General features: G+C 41.5%; 3 protein-coding genes across 3 annotated transcripts; 2 read left to right on the top strand and 1 right to left on the bottom strand.

The window, feature by feature from the left end:
* Window positions 1-1,914: 1,914 nt before the first annotated feature.
* LOC102794967 (angiopoietin-4-like) lies at window positions 1,915-9,438 on the top strand. Its single transcript, XM_087835080.1, has 7 exons — window positions 1,915-1,958; window positions 4,311-5,104; window positions 7,130-7,361; window positions 7,445-7,579; window positions 7,681-7,897; window positions 8,926-9,121; window positions 9,250-9,438. The coding sequence occupies exons 2-7, from the start codon at window positions 4,484-4,486 to the stop codon at window positions 9,394-9,396; spliced, it is 1,548 nt and encodes a 515-aa protein (XP_087691206.1). The 5' UTR covers window positions 1,915-1,958; window positions 4,311-4,483; the 3' UTR covers window positions 9,397-9,438.
* Window positions 9,439-11,513: 2,075 nt separating this feature from the next.
* ndufb9 (NADH:ubiquinone oxidoreductase subunit B9) lies at window positions 11,514-14,650 on the bottom strand. The gene is made up of 4 exons (XM_087834927.1): window positions 14,512-14,650; window positions 12,775-12,967; window positions 12,497-12,610; window positions 11,514-11,880 (listed from the first exon to the last, which is right to left on the bottom strand). Exons 1-4 carry the CDS (start codon window positions 14,598-14,600, stop codon window positions 11,749-11,751), a joined length of 528 nt encoding a protein of 175 aa, XP_087691053.1. The 5' UTR covers window positions 14,601-14,650; the 3' UTR covers window positions 11,514-11,748.
* Window positions 14,651-14,771: 121 nt separating this feature from the next.
* On the top strand, window positions 14,772-20,062 carry tatdn1 (TatD DNase domain containing 1). The gene is made up of 12 exons (XM_087835568.1): window positions 14,772-14,957; window positions 16,082-16,147; window positions 16,227-16,276; window positions 17,751-17,814; window positions 17,941-18,084; window positions 18,180-18,222; window positions 18,584-18,669; window positions 18,751-18,791; window positions 19,114-19,190; window positions 19,271-19,341; window positions 19,609-19,735; window positions 19,860-20,062. Exons 1-12 carry the CDS (start codon window positions 14,885-14,887, stop codon window positions 19,960-19,962), a joined length of 945 nt encoding a protein of 314 aa, XP_087691694.1. The 5' UTR covers window positions 14,772-14,884; the 3' UTR covers window positions 19,963-20,062.
* Window positions 20,063-20,168: the final 106 nt, after the last annotated feature.

The raw sequence follows: 20,168 nt of genomic DNA, 5'->3' as shown, positions 1-20,168 counted from the left end.
CTTGTTGATATAAACGGGAAACAGAAACCCATTAAAGGCGGAAACAGCCTTGAACATTCAGTCCATTAAAAACTCTCAAGTATTCTTGGGGATAAAACGAAGAGCTAATGGTTTGATGGAAAAAGTAGTCAGTTGGACTCAAATTGAAGATATTGACAGTATTAAAAAAGCCGGAAACTTCCAGTTGTTATATTCTGCCTGACTCTGTGTGTGCGAGAGAGAGACGACACTCAACAAAGACAATAAATATACTGAAATTGGACAGTTTTAAAGATCTGGAATTAGCAGAAAGACAGTCTTATAAATTATCAGGTAGTTTTATCATAATTTAACATCTAATTTAAAAACGAAGCACAGCTGAATCTGACAGCTGAGTGAGTTTCACAGGTATTTCAGATTACATCCGTCTGTAGCCTGTAGCAGCAACTCATTTGTGTCTCCATAGTGTGGTGATTTACATGTTTGCTTAACAACTGAAAGATCCCTTGTCCTGTCGCAGGAGGAAACACGAATCACTTTGAGGTTGCATCAGGAAGCACGTCCAGAGTACAAAGAAATTCCCACAAGGTTTCAGATTTATTTGATATTTAAACACATCAGTTCTTTAAATTATACATTTTCTCAACAATAATTGTCACATTTGCGTTATCCGTGGCCAGTGTTGGGGAGTAACGGAATACATGTACCGCCGTTACGTATTTAAAATACAAAATATGAGTAACTGTATTCCGTTACAGTTACCGTTTAAAAAGGTGGTATTTAGAATACAGTTACTTTGTTGAAATAAATGGATTACACGGCAGTACTTCCCTGTTTCATATTGTGGCGGGTCAGGACTGTTTGGTTTTGTTTGACAGCTACGTTCTGTTGTTCCAGGCGGCAGCGTTACGGTTGCCATGGTTACAGGGTGACGCTCTCTCTCTGCGTGTTTCCTGGGTGAGAGAGCGCCTGTTGTTGTTGTTGTGCTAAGCTAATAAGCAAAATGCTACCGGTATAGCTCTAAAGAATGTAGCATCATAGGCAGTGTAGTCCGTGCTGCAGGGAGAATGGACTGCCATACACGTTATGTGTCTGTGAGCGAGGGAGGGAGACAAAGGAAAAGTACGAGCTGTCATCGAGCAAAAACGGGAGTTGGAAGCATGTAAATATAATAATAACCACTGCAGCCAAGAAGAGTGCCTGACGAGCCCAGTTGTAAGTAAGCTATTAAGACTCGACTGTACACCGTGTTCGTGTTTTCCTCCAAAAACAATAAGTTCTGTTGGAGCAGCCTTTCAACGCCTCTCTCTGTCTCTCTAGCAAAGTTGACCCAGACAACAAAGTAAAGCTAGTTTTCGGCTACAAGCCCGACACAGAACCTACCGTATTAGCCAGAGGTCCCTTTACTACGGTTCGGAGCCGCGGACCTTCAGTAACAGTAATAAATCACAGCAATAGTACATTCATGTAGTTGTAAACAGCATGATAATATATTAAGTAATCCAAAGTATTCAGAATACGTTACTCTCATTGAGTAACGTAACGGAATACGTTACAGAATACATTTTGGGGCATGTAATCTGTATTCTGTAATGGAATACATTTTAAAAGTAACCTTCCCAACACTGTCCGTGGCTGAAAAAGCTTCACCTAAAATCACAGATTTATACTGAATAGGGGACAAAATAAGTTCTGATCGGTAAAAACACAAAAAAATTAATACACTTAAAGCAAAGAGTTAAAACACACAAAGTCCTCTTTAGTTTACTGTAATGCAATTACTGTAACTTGTTGTCACATTACTCTAATCCCATTATATGTAATCTATTACTTTCCAGGCCACTGGCTGCCAATCTCATTAGAGGATTATAAGGATACGATGTCATACCCGGTGCTGAACAAACAGACACACATGCTGCTTCCTGGCTGTCCTCACGCTTTTCCATTCAGCTGAATTCAGCACTGCGACGTGGCAGCAGGTAGGAGAGTGGTTTTCAGCTTAAATATAAAACGATCTGTAGTCAGCTCAGCAGGTTTAATCGTTTGGTGTACTGCTGTTACGCTTTTATTACACATTATCTCAAACTTCACTGCAAAAACCTGTTGCGGACAGACACTCAGAGTCGGCACTCATTCAGTTTTATTGTCAAAGCTACAAGATTCAGTGTTCAGCGCAGTATGTTAATGAGTTTTCATCAACTTTTACTCCTCCTTTACTGTTTGACCATCTTCTGCACTGCAGCACTAATACAAGATTTTTGTCTCTGATCTTTATAATTCCTGCTTTATAAATAAAGCTAAACTTGTTTCTTATGCTACATAATTCAGTTTAGTATTTCTCTCATCTAGCTGACAACAGCTAACAGAAATGGTTTAGGTAAAGGGTGGTGCCTGGGTGAAGCATACAGACTGCATACATGAGGCCCACTTGTGTATTATCTGCACTATTCCTACAGGAGGTCATTATATAGGTTATATTAAAAAGTTTGCAGATTGAGATTATTTAATGTCTGCTCTGTTTGTGTTGGGGAATAACAACAAAAGGTCAGATTGTAGTTGTTGTGTGGAAAAGGCAAAACTCTCAACTTGCCCCAAGACGTGTGCTTACATATACCTGCTACATTAAATGATATATGAGAATGTTTTTAGGCCAAAGTCCAGCCATGTTTCAGGTGTAAAGGCTGCAGGAAGAGGCCTGCTGAAGGTAAAACATTCAAAATTAAACAAGGATCGTCATCTTGATGGAAAAAGCCTTTTTAAATTCTGAATATCCACCAAGCCTCCTCTCCGTTGTCCCGCACACCATCAAACCGTTTAACTCCTTGCTGGAGGGGAGAGGGAGGGGACACGGGGGGGGGGGGGGGGGGGGGGGGAAGGGTGGGAACAACTGAGCTGTAGCGCCTTTTTCACTGTGCAATATTTATAAGATTTTTAAATATCCAACAGTGCAATAGACACACAATAGTTGAAATGTGCAATTCCCTTGTATTCTTATTCCTGTATTCTGTATTTATATATGTGTATACGGGGAGTAACGGAATACATGTACCGCCGTTACGTATTTAAAATACAAAATATGAGTAACTGTATTCTGTTACAGTTACCGTTTTAAAAAGGTGGTATTTAGAATACAGTTACTTTGTTGAAATAAATGGATTACACGGCGGTACTTCCCTGTTTCATATTGTGGCGGGTCAGGACTGTTTGGGTTTTGTTTGACAGCTACGTTCTGTTGTTCCAGGCGGCAGCGTTACGGTTGCTATGGTTACAGGGTGACGCTCTCTCTCTGCGTGTTTCCTGGGTGAGAGAGGCCTTTTGTTGTTGTTGTGCTAAGCTAATAGGCAGAATGCTACAGGTATAGCTCTAAAGAATGTAGCATCATGGGCAGTGTAGTCCGTGCTGCAGGGAGAATGGACTGCCATACCCGTTATGTGTCTGTGAGCGAGGGAGGGAGAAAAAGGAAAAGTACGAGCTGTCATCGAGCAGAAACGGGAGCTGGAAGCATGTAAATATAATAATAACCACTGCAGCCAAGAAGAGAGCCTGACGAGCCCAGCTGTAAGTAAGCTATTAAGACTCGACTGTACACCGTGTTCGTGTTTTCCTCTGAAACAATAAGTTCCGTTGGAGCAGCCTTTCAACGCCTCTCTCTGTCTCTCGCTAGCAAAGTTGACCCAGACAACAAAGTAAAGCTAGTTTTTGGCTACGAGCCCGACACAGAACCCACCGTATTAGCCAGAGGTCCCTTTACTACGGTTCGGAGCCGCGGACCTTCAGTAACAGTAATAAATCACAGCAATAGTACATTCATGTAGTTGTAAACAGCATGATAATATATTAAGTAATCCAAAGTATTCAGAATACGTTACTCTCATTGAGTAACGTAACGGAATACGTTACAGAATACATTTTGGGGCATGTAATCTGTAATGGAATACATTTTAAAAGTAACCTTCCCAACACTGTGTGTATATGGTTATTCCTGCTCACATTCTGCAACTTCTGTCGGTGCTGTGCTATTGGAAACTGAATTTCCTGGAGGAACCAACCCGAGAGATAAATAAAGTTTCATCTAATCTAATCTAAGATGCCTGTGAAATGTTATTTTGGCACAACAAAACAGAAATCTTAACAGACGAGCTGTAAGACTGATGTGAAGAAGTTCATTTGTTCCTGGATGGCTTTTGATTATGTAGTGATTCAGTTCAAAACAGTGGCTCCACTCTAAACCACATTCATTGTTTTGGATCGGGTTCGCACATTCAGACACCTGGCTGGTGTGGCTCTGAGTTTAAAGGTCACAATAAACCTTCTTTTACTTTTTCTTTCAGATCTCCCACAGTTTTGGACCTAATGCCTTTGTTTGGGTGAAATCTGGACCGCATCTTTCTGCGATGATGTCAGAGTCTGATCCTGACTCAGTAACTGAAACTGATTTCACCAGTAAACTGAATTTGTTTCGGATACAAGTGAACAGGCAGGAGGGAGGAGTCATTTGTTCAGAATGAAGCGGGTTGAAGTGTTAATATTTTATTTCTTACTGCTTGTTTGGTGCGTCCGGCCTGTCGACGGTGACTTTCTGGTCTCAGATGTTACACATGATGATGATGCCCACCCCAACACCCTCACAGAAACCGACGCCGATGCACCGGACAGGAATATCCAAACAAACAGGGACATACGGGACACGAGCATGGAGACAAACTGGGACGAGCCAGATATGAGAAAGGACCACTATGAGGATGCTGACTGGCATCCTCTTACCTCCTTTACGGAAACGCTTACCGACCTGACCCCTGACGCCCCACTGGTGATACGCAATGACAACACTGGTGCTGAAGTTAGCACCAACCGGACTATCAGCAATTCATCAGCGTCAGAGTGCGGCGAGTTCAGCAGTCAGCTGATGTCTAACGGACAATGCCGACTGACGGCAACACTTCCTCCTGTAGGAAATTCTCAAAAACGCTGCCCAGACATGTTCCGGTGTACAGACGACGTCTCCTATTGGCTCCATGAGAACGAAAACAGAAAGGAGCAGCTGGAAGAGCTGAAAGAGACGATGTCAGGGCTCCAGGAGGAGCTGAGGAACCACCGGCATCGAGTCAAGGCCCTGGAGATGCAGGTAGACTTCCTGCTGTCTACGTTCATGAAATGTCGCGTTGAACTTTGTAAAGAACAGATTTGTATTTTGAGACACGTGGGCTTAAAAGAAGAGTGTGATGTCATATCTCCAAAGCAAAGAAATAATAGAAATAATTTGAGTGAAAAAAGTACAGTTAGTCTCTAGTAGTGTGATTACTTATAATTAGTGCTGAAGAAAAGAGAAAAATAAATCCTCCAAACACAGAGAAGAACAACACATGCACGATTAAAGCTCAACAAAGTGAAACGCTTTGGAGTTTCAAAAATTAAATAAATAAAATAAAGTGAAATAAAAAAGATTTTTATCTAAATGGGTGGGGAACATTACTCATGCAGGTAAATTCAACGCTCTCCTTTATCTCGCTATATCTCTCTGTCTTGACACTCACTAAGTCCTCATTAACCCTGAACGCTAACAGGATTAGCTGCAGGCCGGGGTCCTACATCATTCTCAGTCTGCCCAACCCACAATGGATCCTTGCAGGCTTCTAAAACTAATAAATAATTAATTAAAACAAATAATATTATGTACGTATAAAACCAAGTTTCAACATTCGGACAGAGGCATTCGGACATTACGTTTCTGCCAAACCTTCCTCCTCAGTCTAGAGCTCAGTAGCAGCTGAAGTGGTTAACTTTTTGTCTAAGGAAACATGTAGATATTAAACAGCAGTGGTCTGAGCACTGAGCCCTGTGGAACACCTGGTAAAACAGAGGTCAGCTGACAGGAGGAATTACTCTTTAAATTGTGTTACTGTTCATCTTAGAGATCAGCTGACCCCACAGAGGGCTATATTTAGTTACTGTTGTTCCCATTATAATAACATTCACAGTAAAATGATGGTACGTTGGCTTTTTATAACACACGAATGAAGCAAGCTGAAGTTGTCTGACTAAAAGGTAACTAGCTTCTAGGGGTGCAACGATACACAAAATTCACGGTTCGATATTTTTTCGATACAAAAAAATGTTCATGCCTTTTTAATTTGTCATTTATTAAAATTATAAATATATATTTTAACTTAAAAGTAGAGTTTTTAAATTTTTATGTTGCTGAAACAACAAAGTAATAAAAAAAATAATCTATTTAATGGAGAAATCCCTCATCTTTGGAAAAGAGAGTTTATTACAGAGAAATGGCTCTTTTCAAAATAAAAGCTTCTTCTGGGGTATATTCTCAGCAGCATATTAAACATATCAGGTCCCCATAAGGAGAATCATGTGCTAATGGCTGTCTAAATGACTCGGGTAAAGTTTGTAGCATGCGTGCTTGTTGTTTTTGTCTGCTTCCACTTGTCTTTGCACTAGGATGATGTCGGAGTAAATGTGCAGTCATATTCGTTGTGTTCCCACTAGTGCTGTCAGCGTTAATCTGAAATGATGTTAACGCCACAACACGGCAAATCTCTGTTAACGAGCTACCGCGGATCGCCCCGTGCGTGGGGCTGGACGGCCAACACGTTAACAAGCTAACTGTGCTAACACAGTAGTTCCCTCCCATGTAATTGAGCATTGCGTGGCACATCCGACATACTGTTTTACTTTTGTCCATGACGCGCTTACCTTCAGGGTCATACGTCACATGAAGACCAAAATAGTTCCAAACGCCAGATCTGAATGAGGGTGGGGGAGGTTCAATTTGCCATGTTGCAACGAGCTTAACTTCTGTCTTGCTAGCTTGCGCTGCGCTCAGTGAATCTGCGCTCGACTACTCCGCCTAGGCTGCACTGTCGAGTGCAGATCCACTGAGCTCTCAACACAGACAGCATCGTCAGAAGAAAAGTTGATAAAATAAATTGAAATTTTGTATTGTTCGATACATATGCGTACTGAACCGAAAGCACTGTATCGAACGGTTCAATATCGATACGAGTATCGTTGCACCCCTACTAGCTTCCTCCATCTCAGCTTCTTTTTACTTTCTATTTGCTTTTTTCAGGGATTTATTTGACTAACCTCACTATGACCACACAGTAAGGTGAATCTTCTCTGTTGCACTGCTCAGGGTGAAGAAAGTGTTAGCTTAAACTCAACCTTTCACCAGCGGTTGCGTTCTCTGGAGCGCCGTCATGCTGAGGCCGACACGCTGCTCCACGTGCACGCAGCGCTGCTGTACGAGCTGCAGGTGCAGCTCCGAAACCTGTCGGCGACCGCGCGCCACATGGGTCACAACACGGGCTGCAAGGTCAACGTGATCAGGACTGCACCACTCGGCATGCGAGACACACTGCCACCAGGTGCACCAGCAGCAAACGCGGTGATGAATTGTGGGATGTTTGATGTTTCACAGCACATTTTAACTTTGTCCGTCTCCCTTCAGATGTACAGCCCCTGTCTTTCTGTCCATCAGACTGTGCCTCGCTGTATCACAACGGTGTCCGTCGTTCTGGTGTTTACACTATTGTCCTGTCACCAGGCACCGCCCGGCCTGTCTACTGCGACATGGACACCGAGGGTGAGACAGCTGGTGTGTTAGTTCCTGCAATACTAGTGTCAGTAATGGAAACACTCAGATACTACACACACTTTACACAATTCTATGTGTGTGTGCACTAGGTGGAGGCTGGACAGTATTTCAGCGGCGCCGTGATGGCTCAGTGAGCTTCAACCGTGGATGGTCTGAGTACCGTGATGGCTTTGGCGAGCCGCGAGGTGAACACTGGCTGGGGAACCAGCACCTGCACCAGCTGTCTAACCAGGGCCACTACAGCCTCCGCATCGACCTGCAGGACTGGAGCCACGCCCACAAACATGCTCTGTACCACACTTTCAGGTAAACAGACACAATAGAAGAATGAAAGGTGGTAAATGCACAGGAACTGGACAGTTACTCAGTAAGAGAGGTGCTCTTAACGATGGTTAATGAAGACCTGTGGTGAAGTCTGTCTGATTGTCACTGTCTTGTTGTTTTTAAACAGGAAGTGATGAACACTGAAAAACTGAGGGATGCTCCATGCTCAAATAATAGGGACTTGCTGATGTCACTGCAGGCTCGCCCTTAAGCAAACCTGCCTTATACTCCTTTTTGGCACTAACGAGGAGCATCACTTACAAAAAAAAGATCCTACTGTATTCAATAAGACCGGTTTATGATTTATGGTTTGGAGTCAGCGGCACTAACAAATAGGCAGGAGGCCGAGCTGGACGTAGGAGATATGAAGATCTTAAGAGTGACTTGGATGGACGGGATTAGAAATAAGTTCATCAGAGGAGAAAAAGGTTGGAGTGGTGAGACTGAGATGGTTTGAGCCTGTGCAGAGGAGGAATAGAGGATATACTGGATGTTGAATATGGAGCTGCCAGGCAGGAGGAAAGGGGAAGAGCACAGAGATGCTTGGATGTAGTGTTGGAGGATACTGGGGACAGGGTGAGATGGAGGCAGCTAGTCCGCTGTGGTTACCCCTAAAGAGAGCAGCTGAAAGAAGATTAAATACATAAAACCTCAAACTGAAAGTGCATGGTAGATCTGTTCTGTTATAGATTTCTACACACCCAGACACCTTTGTGCTGCCAGAAGAGATTGCCCCCTGCTGGTTAAAGAATGAAGGTGTACGTCCGCACTGGCTTCTCTTTGCAGACCCAGAACTATATTCAGATTTACAGACTATATTCAGAGCTGCATTTAACAAAAACTGTCACATGCAATAAAAGCTGAAAAGGCACTAACGTTTCCACCTTGTGGCTTTCATCTACCTTATTATAAACAGTAGTAGCTGTTTGGCACAGTACAACAGTGGCCAAGGTGTAAATCATCAGCCAACCTTGAATAGTTTTGATTTGATTATTTTCCTCTCGCTGCAGAATCGAGGATGAGGACAACCAGTACCGCCTGCATGTGTCCGGTTTCAGCGGGACAGCGGAGGATTCGTTCGGCTGGTATCATGACCTGCAGGGTTTCAGCACACCAGACACAGGCAACATCTGTGCTGAGATCAGCCACGCTGGCTGGTGGTTCCACCAGTGTTTCTATGCTAACCTCAACGGTGTCTACTACAAGGTAAGTTCTACTCCTACAAAGTTGTTTTTCTGCCAAAAATTGTGAGAATAACAGTAAATTTGTATGAAATAAAAGAAACAATGGTTTGATGGTAAAATTAGACGGATGCTTCCACGTGTCTCCATCAGGGGGGGCACTACTCTCTGAAAGCTCAGAACTTGCTGGGGCCAGATGGCATTGTTTGGTTCTCCTGGAAGGATTCAGACTTCTACTCTCTGAAGGCAGTCACCATGATGGCACGACCACATAACTTCAGGCCACGCCTGTCACCATAGAAACACTCTCAATGACACTTGAGGATTCTGCAGCAGCAAAGATGATTTTTGAAAGCATTTTTCTATAAAGTGACTGGTGATTCTGTACAGGCTGTTTTAGAAGTCATTGGCCACTGAAATGTAGCTAATTTAGATATTTCTTCCAAACTAACTGCACAAATAACTGCCCAATGGTAGCTGAGCAACCAAGAGCTTCCAGAAGTAACTGTACCAGAATCAATTATGTACTGGAAATATTCCCCAAAAATGCATCATTTCCTTCTGTGTAACTTTTTGCTTTTTTTTAACATAAATGATGAATAAACTGATTATTTTTGAGCTGTTTGCAGGGATTTCTATCAGTCATAAAATGCTTAAAGATTTTCTTAACCACACCAAGTGCTATGAAATCACTTTAAATTCAAACCGACACACCACTGGACTTGAACCTGAGATGCACAGTCAACTCAGAAAGTAGTGAAAGCTCCACATTGTTGGTTTGGAGGAATTTAAAGGATGAAGATTTCCTGAAACATGAGCAGCAGCTGGCACAGAAACCAACTGGTAACACTTGATTTCACAGCTAACATCAGTAACTCACAGGTCCACAAACTATTAACATTTCTGTTATCAAGCAAATTAAATAGCACATGTTAATGAGCGTGTTCACGAGGTTCCTACAGCTTCAGGAAATTTCTCTCAAGGCCAGTTTAACAAGAACCAAGGACACGTGTCTGTGGCCATCAACGGTAACACCACAGATTTGTGGGCAATCATTTTAAGTGACAGTGTGGTCACAGCTTAGGATTCAGTTTGGTTTTTTAAACATTAATGACATTTAAGGTCAAACTCTCCCGATGACTAGGGATGGGTATTGATAAGATTTTCACGATTCCGATTCCATTTTTGATTCTGTTTAACGATTCGATTCTTTATCGATTCTCTTATTGATTCTTTTTAAAAAAGGAGAACATTAAGGTCGATTAGCTTAGAACTTTGTTTTATATCTTCTCTTTGAACAAGATAGAAATTTAGGAGTAACATGGCCTTACAAACCCAACACTGAGATCTTAAGAGATCCACAGCCTACGGCTCTTCAATGGGGTGTCACATGGTCCCCAGGAAAAAAATTGTAAATGTAAAATAATAAAATAAATATTCTTCTGTAGCAATAACAAAGTATAACATAAATTATTCTGTAGCAATTACACAAGAATATCCAGTAATGTCCCTGCCTACAATTAAACACATTCACTTACCGAAAATCGGAGGCATCTACTGTGGTAAATGGGTGCAAGCCTTTTACCACAAACTTAGTCACTGCTCGGTGACATTCGGCCTGAAAGGAGACGCTACCGGTAGACTGCAGCAACAACTGCCAGCATCTGACCCAGCCAGACTGTCTCTCTCACCTAAACGCACAGTAATGGCAGGTTTGTAATAAGGCAGATCGCGCTAACATAATATGCACTGTTAGTTGATTATTTACCTGCCGCATTAACGGGAGAGGACGTGCAAACGTTACCGCTGCTGCTGGGTTGAGATTCACGAGTCCGGAGCGGAATTAAAAACACGACATTCATTTAAGGTCATCGTGTGTTTTGTGAGCAAATGCTTTTGCATATTCGTAGTGTTTCCTCCCTTAAATGAAATATCTACTTTGCAAGTATTGCAAGTTGCCCTGTTGTCATCCGTTCTCGTAAAGTATAATCAAACTTTTGAGCCGCTTAGGCGCCGTGTTTCCTGTCAGGTAAATGACGCTCCGCAACGTGGCGACGTCATTCGGGGCGACTGGAATCGATGAGGGAATCATTTGCAAAAATGGCAAACAATTCCAAGGAATTGAAACAGTGGGAACCGGTTCTCAACAAGAACCGGTTTTCGATACCCATCCCTACCGATGACTATGATGCCTTTCAACGCTTTAATGATCTACAAAAACTCTGCTTGTCTCAACATGTAAAAGCGAACTGTGAGCCTTTTCTATTTTGTTAAATTAAATGCTAAGCAACATTTATTTTAAGGCACTGCTCTGACTTTCACTTTGTTTACTCCTGAAACATGTAAAATGATCCAGTCGATCAGACCTTCAGGTACACCTAATAAACGTTTCAGCTGCAGTAAAAACACACAGTCAGTTTTAATACACATATTTATTAGAACAAGAATTAACTGGTACATCTACAGGACTTCTTAGTCACTCTGAATTCACAAAGGCTGTTTTTCTTAATTAATGCAACCTGCACCGGTGAACTCCTTTAGAAATGACTCTGTACAGACAGATGGTAATGACGGGTCAGCCTGTCTTCATGCTGTTGTTGTGAGATTTTCTTCAGGTTGCAGGAACGAGCAGGCCCACGTGAAAAAGATCCTTTATGTGGGGCGCTCTCTGGGACGGGTGACGAACTGCCACCACAGAGGGGGGAGGTCGCCCTCTTTGCGGGCAGGAGGGAGAGCTTCGGACTTCGGTCCAACAGCAGGGGTCTCAGCCTCTAGCTGGGCAACCTGGAAGTAAAAGGAAGGAAATGGTGACCTGAAGTTTCCAGTCCAACAAAAGCACTCTGGTGCCACCTACTGGAGTTTGTCATCAACAGGGACCCTTACATTCAGTTCCAGCTCCATGTTCTCAGCATTGGGCTCTGCTTGAATAGCTTTGCATGACTTACAGTTCAAAATAATTCCTATTTATCTTATACAGGCCTTAGATCATCCTGTCTAAAACAAGCCATTTATCTCCAGCCATCAAGTTTCTTAACCATTTATCCAATCAGGTTTGCAGAGGGGCTGGGACTTATCCCAGATGTCATAGGGTGAGAGACAAGCCTATCACAGGGCTAACACCGAGAGACAGACTCATATTCACACCTACAACCAATTTAAAATCACCAATTAACCTAGTTAATCAATCAACTCAGCTCTCGTTAAGCTGTGACCAAGTCTAGGATTATCTGCTCTCAATGACGTCATACGAATCCAAGAGTAGAAAACCAAGAAGAGTCTAAAAGCTGAGCTATATGGAACAGGAAAACAGGAAGTAGCACCTTTCTTGTCATTGGCAAAGGAAACCAGGTTAAACAAGGAAGTCAAAAGTAATGCTGGCATGTAAATGTTTGCTGCCCACCTCTTTCTCCCAGCTCTGCATCCTCAGTTTCTTCCACTGCTCTCTCTTGGAGAAATAATCAGGATACATGGCCTTTTCCGAGGGGTGCCAGTGGTCCAGCACCCACTCTGGGACCTACAGAGACAAAGCAGAGCTCACAGACACGTCTCTATCCAACATTAGGACAGCTAGCTTTTTCACTTCATTGTCCCCAGTTAGTTCAAACAGACCAGAAGTTAGGTCCAGAAAAAAGAAAGTCAGATACAGTTCGAAATAATTTCACGGTTGCTCTGTTTTACCTTGTAGCACTCGTATCTCTCATATGAGGTCCCTCCAGGAGAGTCGGGGAAGATGTAGGGCTGAGGATGTTGGTTGGCCCAGAATTCCTCCTCTCCTGCCTTTAGCATCATGGTGGCCTTCACCATGTCCTTCTCAGTCTTGTTGTCATCAAAGCGAGCCCGCAGTAAGCAGGCGTAGAAACGGTACTTGTCTCTATAATGACAAAACAACAGTCAGACCTCAAGAGAGACCACCAACATGTTTGAAGCAACTACATGACATCAAGAGAAAAAAAGTGTTAAAATATAAGCATGTGTATATTTTATACTAACAGAAACATTACATATGAATTTTATCTATAAAAACAGACAATAAGACTTTTCTTAAAACTTAATATCATCAGTGCAAAAGTAAAGTAGGAAAATGAACAATTTTCTCTTTACTTTTTCTAAAATGAAAATAATATTAATATATATATATTCAACATAAATAACATCTCAACTTAAAAGAGCAGCCTTCAATCCTCATTAGAAAGACTATGCTGACGTGGGTAACATGGTGATTCACATTAAAACCCTGATACTGATTCTTCTGTCCATCTCTTTTCATAATGTGAAGCTCCTGCAGGCAGGTCATATTTCTAAACAAGCACAAAACTCTAATAATAATTTAAATACTGGCTGACTACTAGTGTAAAATTAAATCTGTAATGTGGAGCACGAGTTTGACCAATGGATTGGTGTTGCGTCAGCAGTAATGTGTGTGTTGTATGAGGCTGGGATGGTAAAGAGAGCAGAAAGGCCAACTTTTCAATTTACCAGTCTGAGCCCCAGACCTCACCAATGGTAATGAAATCTGACAGACAAGGTATGCTCTCAAATGCATGAGGCTGAAACTAGTTTCCTCCATACGGTGTCTGAGCTCAGAATAACAGATTTTGGAGCAGAGACGCTGCTTCTGTGTGGTAAAAGGAGATGGTCAAAGTCGCTCAGGCATCATGTTAGGATGCTTCCTGATAAACCAGAAACAAACCCTGGGGTGGAGAGATTGTATTTCTCAGGTGATCTAGGAACACCTCAGGAGGTACTGGAAAGTATGGGTGTGGGGAAGGATATCTGGAATAGCCTGCTGACACCACAACCTAACTCCATATAAATAGAAGATGACGGATGGATGGATAAATGTCCAAAATCTTACTGACCTAACTGTATGTATTGATCTTTCACCAATGAAAGCCTTTCATTTATTCACATAGACCAGAACTGACACAAATAACGCTACATCCGAGTGACTGAATGAATACTAGTTAAATATTAAACATCATGACAACTAACTTTGGAGTATTTTCCACATAAAGTTTAGACTAGTGCCTCTGATGATTAAGTACAGTAATGTGTTTAATAACCTGTCTGCAGCTGAGCCAAGTGGGAGCTCAGCTAGAACTTTGTTATTAGCCGCTTTTGACGCTAGCTGGCGCCATGTAAATACAAGTAACATATACTGACTCCTGCTCAAAAAGATTAAAATGAAACTATTGCAACTTCGCGATCTCTTACGCACATTCCCATCTGAATGACAAGTGGAGACACAAAGATAACACTTTGGAGGTGTAACTGTCAGTCTTGAGGAATGAGTGACCTGGCTTAGCAGCGGCTAGCTTCGCTGTTAGCTTAGCAGGACAGTGAACTTACTGCATGTAAAACACCGGTAATGTATATTTTCCCACAGTCCTACACTAACTAAGAAGCCCTTCTTACCTAAATATGCACCACGACTCGAGGTGTCTCAAGGACTTTTTGTAAAGCCGCAGCACTTTCTGCTGGTGAGTGAGATAGGCAGAGGCCATGTTAGCCGTCCCCTGTCACCTTCTCGCCGAGCAGCGCGAAGGATTCTGGGATTTTGTGGCATCTGGAAGCTAAACCCGTAAATATTAAAAAAGCAGCGCGAATATAATACATTTCTTTTTGGTCACTCGTTAAGTGTAAGTTATACAAGTGTAAATTATCTTCACGCGTCGAATTTTTTTTCGATAATGTCTAAAATGTTTGGATAAGATGAGAAGAGTAGCCGAAAAATCTTTTTCAGTAACAGTGATCCGGTCTGTTACAGTTATTACGGTATTGCGGCATTATGGGAGTGGTGAGAGCTGCATGTGTAGTTCTTTCTAGGAGAATTTCAACCATGGCACAACACAAACTAATTGGTAAGTCGCCTCTGCTTTATCGCCTGTTAAACGCTACCAGAAAAGGCAGAAGAGAGCGAGTGTCACTGGCTGCCGCTGACGGTTATAAAACGGAGCAGCCTGCATGTTATGTTAGCATCAGTGCTAATAAGTTAGCTTCTTGAAAATGACAACACAGCAGGAACAGACTGAGTGACAGGCTCACAGCTGGACAGGAATACAGTATACCGGGCACTTTATTTCAGCTTTACAGTAGTTCAGCTGCCATGATGGCAGCTCAAAGTAGACTGATCAGCAGTTGGTGCTGTTGTGCTGACAATGAAGAAGCTATAGCACAGCATGAGCTCTGTGCTGGTCCGTATATATTAGATTTAACCAAGTCAAACCCTTTACCTGTCCGTGAAGCTCCTCTGCATACAGCCTGTGGTTGCTCTTCATTAAGGACAGCTGTAAGCTGTGTAGGGTTGTAGTCCTAGCTACACAACGTTTAAATCAACTGAGATAAAATGATGCAAATCAGCACATCCAGCAGCTCATCTGTCATTTAAATATTAACGACTACAAAATATCTAAAAAGCAGAGCAGTTCTCAGTGCACTTAGATGTGTCCAAGCAATTTAGTAACTTAGCTGACAGAAAATTGTTAGTTGGTAATATTTCTGAAAGAAGCATCTAGTAATTTCTTAATGAAAACCTACCTGTGCTTCAAAGTATGTCAAAGAAGTATTTAAAGTATGTCATACCTCGCAGTGAGTCACTATAAAGATTACCAATGGAGTGAAATAAATTCTTTAAAGCTAATAATTGTTATTAAACTCAGTTCATGACCGGTGTAGAATTTAGGTGTTTATTATAGTTTTTTATGTTGTAGGCTAAAGACAGATAATCTGTTTTGAAAATAATCAGCACGATAATGAAGCTGTTGTAATTGTTTTGTTATATTACTGTATTTCCAGTTATTTCTATTGTCTGTAAGTAAAGTATCCATTACTGCTAAATGTGTTCAGTGTTATTGTATAACGTGACCTCAGAGCGTCTCTCGCATGATGCTGGTACCAATACTGTGATGCTTTAATTCCAAAGATACAATTAGTAACACTCTCTGAGTCAGTACATGTAGATAAATCCTGACCTCTTGCTGTTCAGACATCGGGGTGAATCTGACAGATCCCATGTTCAGAGGACTCTACAGAGGGAAGCAGAAACATGACGGTGAGCTACTGCTTCACTCTTATTTTCACTGTGGGGCCGTTCACATGATGTTTTTCTGAGTCTCACGTTTTCCTGACAGATGACTTCAATGAGATCATTGACCGAGCTCTCAAAGTAGGAGTTGAAAAGGTATGCTGTGTCCATCACTTTGATGAAGCCTCATGTATTTTAATCATAGCCATGACTTCAGGGATTGCTGCAGTGTTGATTTGTTTTAAAAAGGTAATCGTGAAATTCTGGGATGATAGATTTTTACAGCAACAGTTTGGCTAATAGCTGTTGGAGATGTTTATGAGTGTTAATATCCCGGACAAAACCCTCATTTATTTCACTCCCTGAAATGGACCGGGCGATGAGGGAAAGAAGAGAAGAACAAGAACAAAAAAAAAGCCTCACCTATATTTTAAGTACACTCAACATATAAGTCGGTATACTCTATCATGCTGAGCCTCATTATATATGCTAAAGAATTGTGGTGCAAGTAGTCAGGATACCGATGCAGATATAAAACATAATATAAACTAGGGCTGCCACAAACGATTATTTTGATAGTTGACTAGTCACCGATTATTTTTGTGATTAGTCGACTAATCAGATCATGCATCTGTACAGCTTATTGCACCAGCAGCATCTGCTCTTATATAACTATCATTAGCTTAGAGCTTTAAGTGTTTAAGATATGTGCTAACTAAAAAAATAATAAAGACAAGATGATAGTTTATTAAATTTTAATGAAATTTGCAGTTTAATAAACTCCTTGCTATCTAAAATATAACAGGACACCAGAGTATATTCTCGAGCATCTCACACTTCTGATAATCAGCTGTCTGCTTGATGTTTATTCAGCTGTGTAAAAACTATAACTTTAATCTCAGCCAAACCGATTTACTCAGGAACAAATAAAATACTAAAAAAAGCCAAACAATAACATTTTTAAGTTATCTAAGTGACTTATATATCATGTTTAACCTGAGTAGCGAAAGACGGCGGTGGGTTTGAAAACGATTTGCCAGAGTCCGGTGTTCTCTCGGCTCTAGTTAGCCTAGCCCCCGGCTAGTTATCCAGCTAGTGGCTAACAGATGTCTCCGAAAACGTCAGAGCGCTTTTGAAAATATGTGGTGTCTTGATAAACTGAGCAGATATTTGAGGTTTACACAGCTACATTCTCGCCTGAAAATATGTTAAACGTTTATTTTGTGACCCAGAAAGAATAATAAGAGTTATATTAAAACTAAATAGCTGCCGCCATTGTTGGAAACTGAGCTGGGCTGAGTTATGAATTCTGGGACACAGTTTCTTCTTCTTCGGGGTTTAACGGCAGCTGGCATCCTTGTACATGCAGTGCTGCCATCTTCTGTTTCAGTCCGTTATTACACTCTTAAATCCTACTACTTATTCCTGCGTCTTTTGTGATCTTACAAAGCTTCAAACGACGTGTCGACTATTAAATCAGTCGTCGACGATCATGACTAGTCGACTAATCGTGGCAGCCCTAATATAAACTCATAGTTACTCTTTTTTGTGTATGTTGGAAATCTGTAATTTGAAAGTTATTTGTTCTCAGTTGTAATGATTGCATGTTTTATCTGTTGCTTCACTGCAGTTTATGATCACAGGGGGGAGCCTTGACGACAGCAGGGAAGCTCTTAAACTAGCTGAGACCAGAGGTAATAACGACAGCACGTTTAGTGCAACCAAATGATTTGTGGTCTTAAAGAATCAGCCAAACCTACCTAATGTTTCCCTCCGTGCTGGAGCGTCTCACCTTTAACAAGCCCCCTCCTTCATCACAGATGAGTTCTACTGCACGGTCGGCTGCCATCCCACCCGGTGCGGCGAGTTTGAGCAGAATGGAGAATCCCAGTATTTAACTGGGCTGAGGGAGCTGGCAGCAGCACACAGAGGAAAGGTGGTGGCCATCGGAGAGTGTGGACTGGGTGTGTGTACACGAGCACCTTATTTATTTTTCACTCTGTGGGTTACCCACTCTTACCGTTCAACCGTGAATATGTTTCTTTTCTCCTCATTTCAGATTTTGACAGGCTGGAATTTTGCCCAAAAGAAACTCAGCTCAAGTACGTTTGTGTGATTTTCACAAGTTTTGAAAAAAGGCCTTCTAGAAGCAAAACTTGCCACTCGGCGGCCATTTTTTAAGACCACATTGGGAATTTTAATAGTGACTGCATCCTTTAAGTTACCAGTGAAACCTGATAGATGTGCCAAAAAGTCTAAAAGCTTTTTTTCCCCTGAAGATTTCCTTCTAATAAACATTATGGTTCATTTATGACTCCACAGACTTGCAGATTGTTTCCGAGTCTGAAAAGTACCTTTAACCTGCTTTCTTTAGAAGTCTATAAGAAAATGGCCTTTAGCTTAAATGGCCCTCGTGGACTTTTGTTTCCTGTGCCTCAATTTGCTCCTTCTGCTGTGTTGCAGATACTTTGAGAAGCAGTTTGACCTGGCGGAGGAGACCAAGCTGCCCATGTTCCTCCACTGCAGAAACTCCCATCAGGAGTTCATCGGTAGGTTTGTGAAGCAGACACCTGATCTGTTTCAGGAATTAGATTTTTATGCGAAACATTCAACTGTTTTTGTTTCCACAGACATCATGAAGAGAAATCGAGACCGATGTGTTGGAGGAGTGGTAAGGATGATATGATATCTAAATATCATAGACAGAGGAGGATATGCTTTCCAAATCCTGGAGATGCAAAAACAACCTCTGTAAAAGTGAATTATTTCTGTGACAGGTTACAATACTCGATGTAAACTGAACAGATTAAGGACCTAAAATGTCAAATTCTGTGAAGTTAATACTTTTGTTGGGATAAATTCACAAACAAACCTGATTTCATTCAATAAAACTAATTTGCAAAACATTGTTTGCATATTTAAAAAGCCACTGAGTCACTTTATGAATGAATCTGATCAAAATTCTTCTGCGTTATTGCTCATTTGAATTTCAGGTCCACTCGTTTGATGGAACTGCAGAAGACGCTGCTGCTCTCATTGACCTGGACCTCTATATTGGAATAAATGGATGGTGGGATAATCTGAGAAATGTTGTTCGGTTTCCTTGAGCGTGACCTGAATCACACTGAGTCTCACTTCCATATCTTTCAGTTCCTTGAAAACAGAGGCCAATATTGAAGCTATGAAGTCGATCCCCACAGAGAGGCTCATGATAGAAACAGGTGAGTCACACCGTCTGTTTATTTTAAAGCTTTTGGCAGAATGTGGCCTGAGTTTGATCACACAGTGAACCTTTAATATAAAGTTTTCATAAAGCTCTGGAGTCATTGGTTTTATATTCTTGTTGAAGCTGTATCACCAATAAGAGGGAATATATTAGATTAAAATAGGTTTGTGCTCACTTGATAGAAATGTTTTGCTGATGTTACAGTTCTTTAAATGCTACATTCATGTTATTTATGGATTTCCACCTTCCTGCTCATTTCCAGACGCCCCGTGGTGTGGTGTGAAGAACACTCATGCCGGGACCAAATATGTTAAAACTACATTTCCCACAAAGAAGAAGTGGGTGGCAGGACACTGCCTGAAGGACCGAAATGAGCCCTGTCATATCATGTGAGTCACTAAAGGGAAACGCTTTATAAATCCAATGGATACAATCAGACGTCGCACTGAAGCATGAATATTGTTAAACACAATAGACCTTTAATTTTAAGATTTCACTATTTGTCTCTTGCAGACAAGTCCTGGAGGTGATGGCAGCAGCGAGGGAGGAGGATCCACTGGAGCTGGGCAACACAATCTACAACAACACTGTCAAAGTCTTCTTCAGCTCAAGCTGATAATAAATGACATCATCAGACTCACCGATGTGTCATTAATGTTCTTTTATGAATCTGTTTGTGCGCCTCAGGACAAACCACTTATACTGTTATATTATTTGTGTTTACAGTCCTCTGTTAATGCAAAATAAACATATTTTTTTCATAAGGAACATTTCAGTTGTTGTGTTTAGAAAAACATAAATGTTAATGAGTTTATTCAAACC

Source organism: Neolamprologus brichardi, chromosome 22 (genome assembly GCF_056152115.1).
Source record: "Neolamprologus brichardi isolate AB-2024 chromosome 22, ASM5615211v1, whole genome shotgun sequence".
Taxonomy (NCBI): Eukaryota; Metazoa; Chordata; class Actinopteri; order Cichliformes; family Cichlidae; genus Neolamprologus; species Neolamprologus brichardi.
Note: the sequence above shows the minus strand (reverse complement) of the source record. Positions and strands in the feature narration are given on the sequence as shown.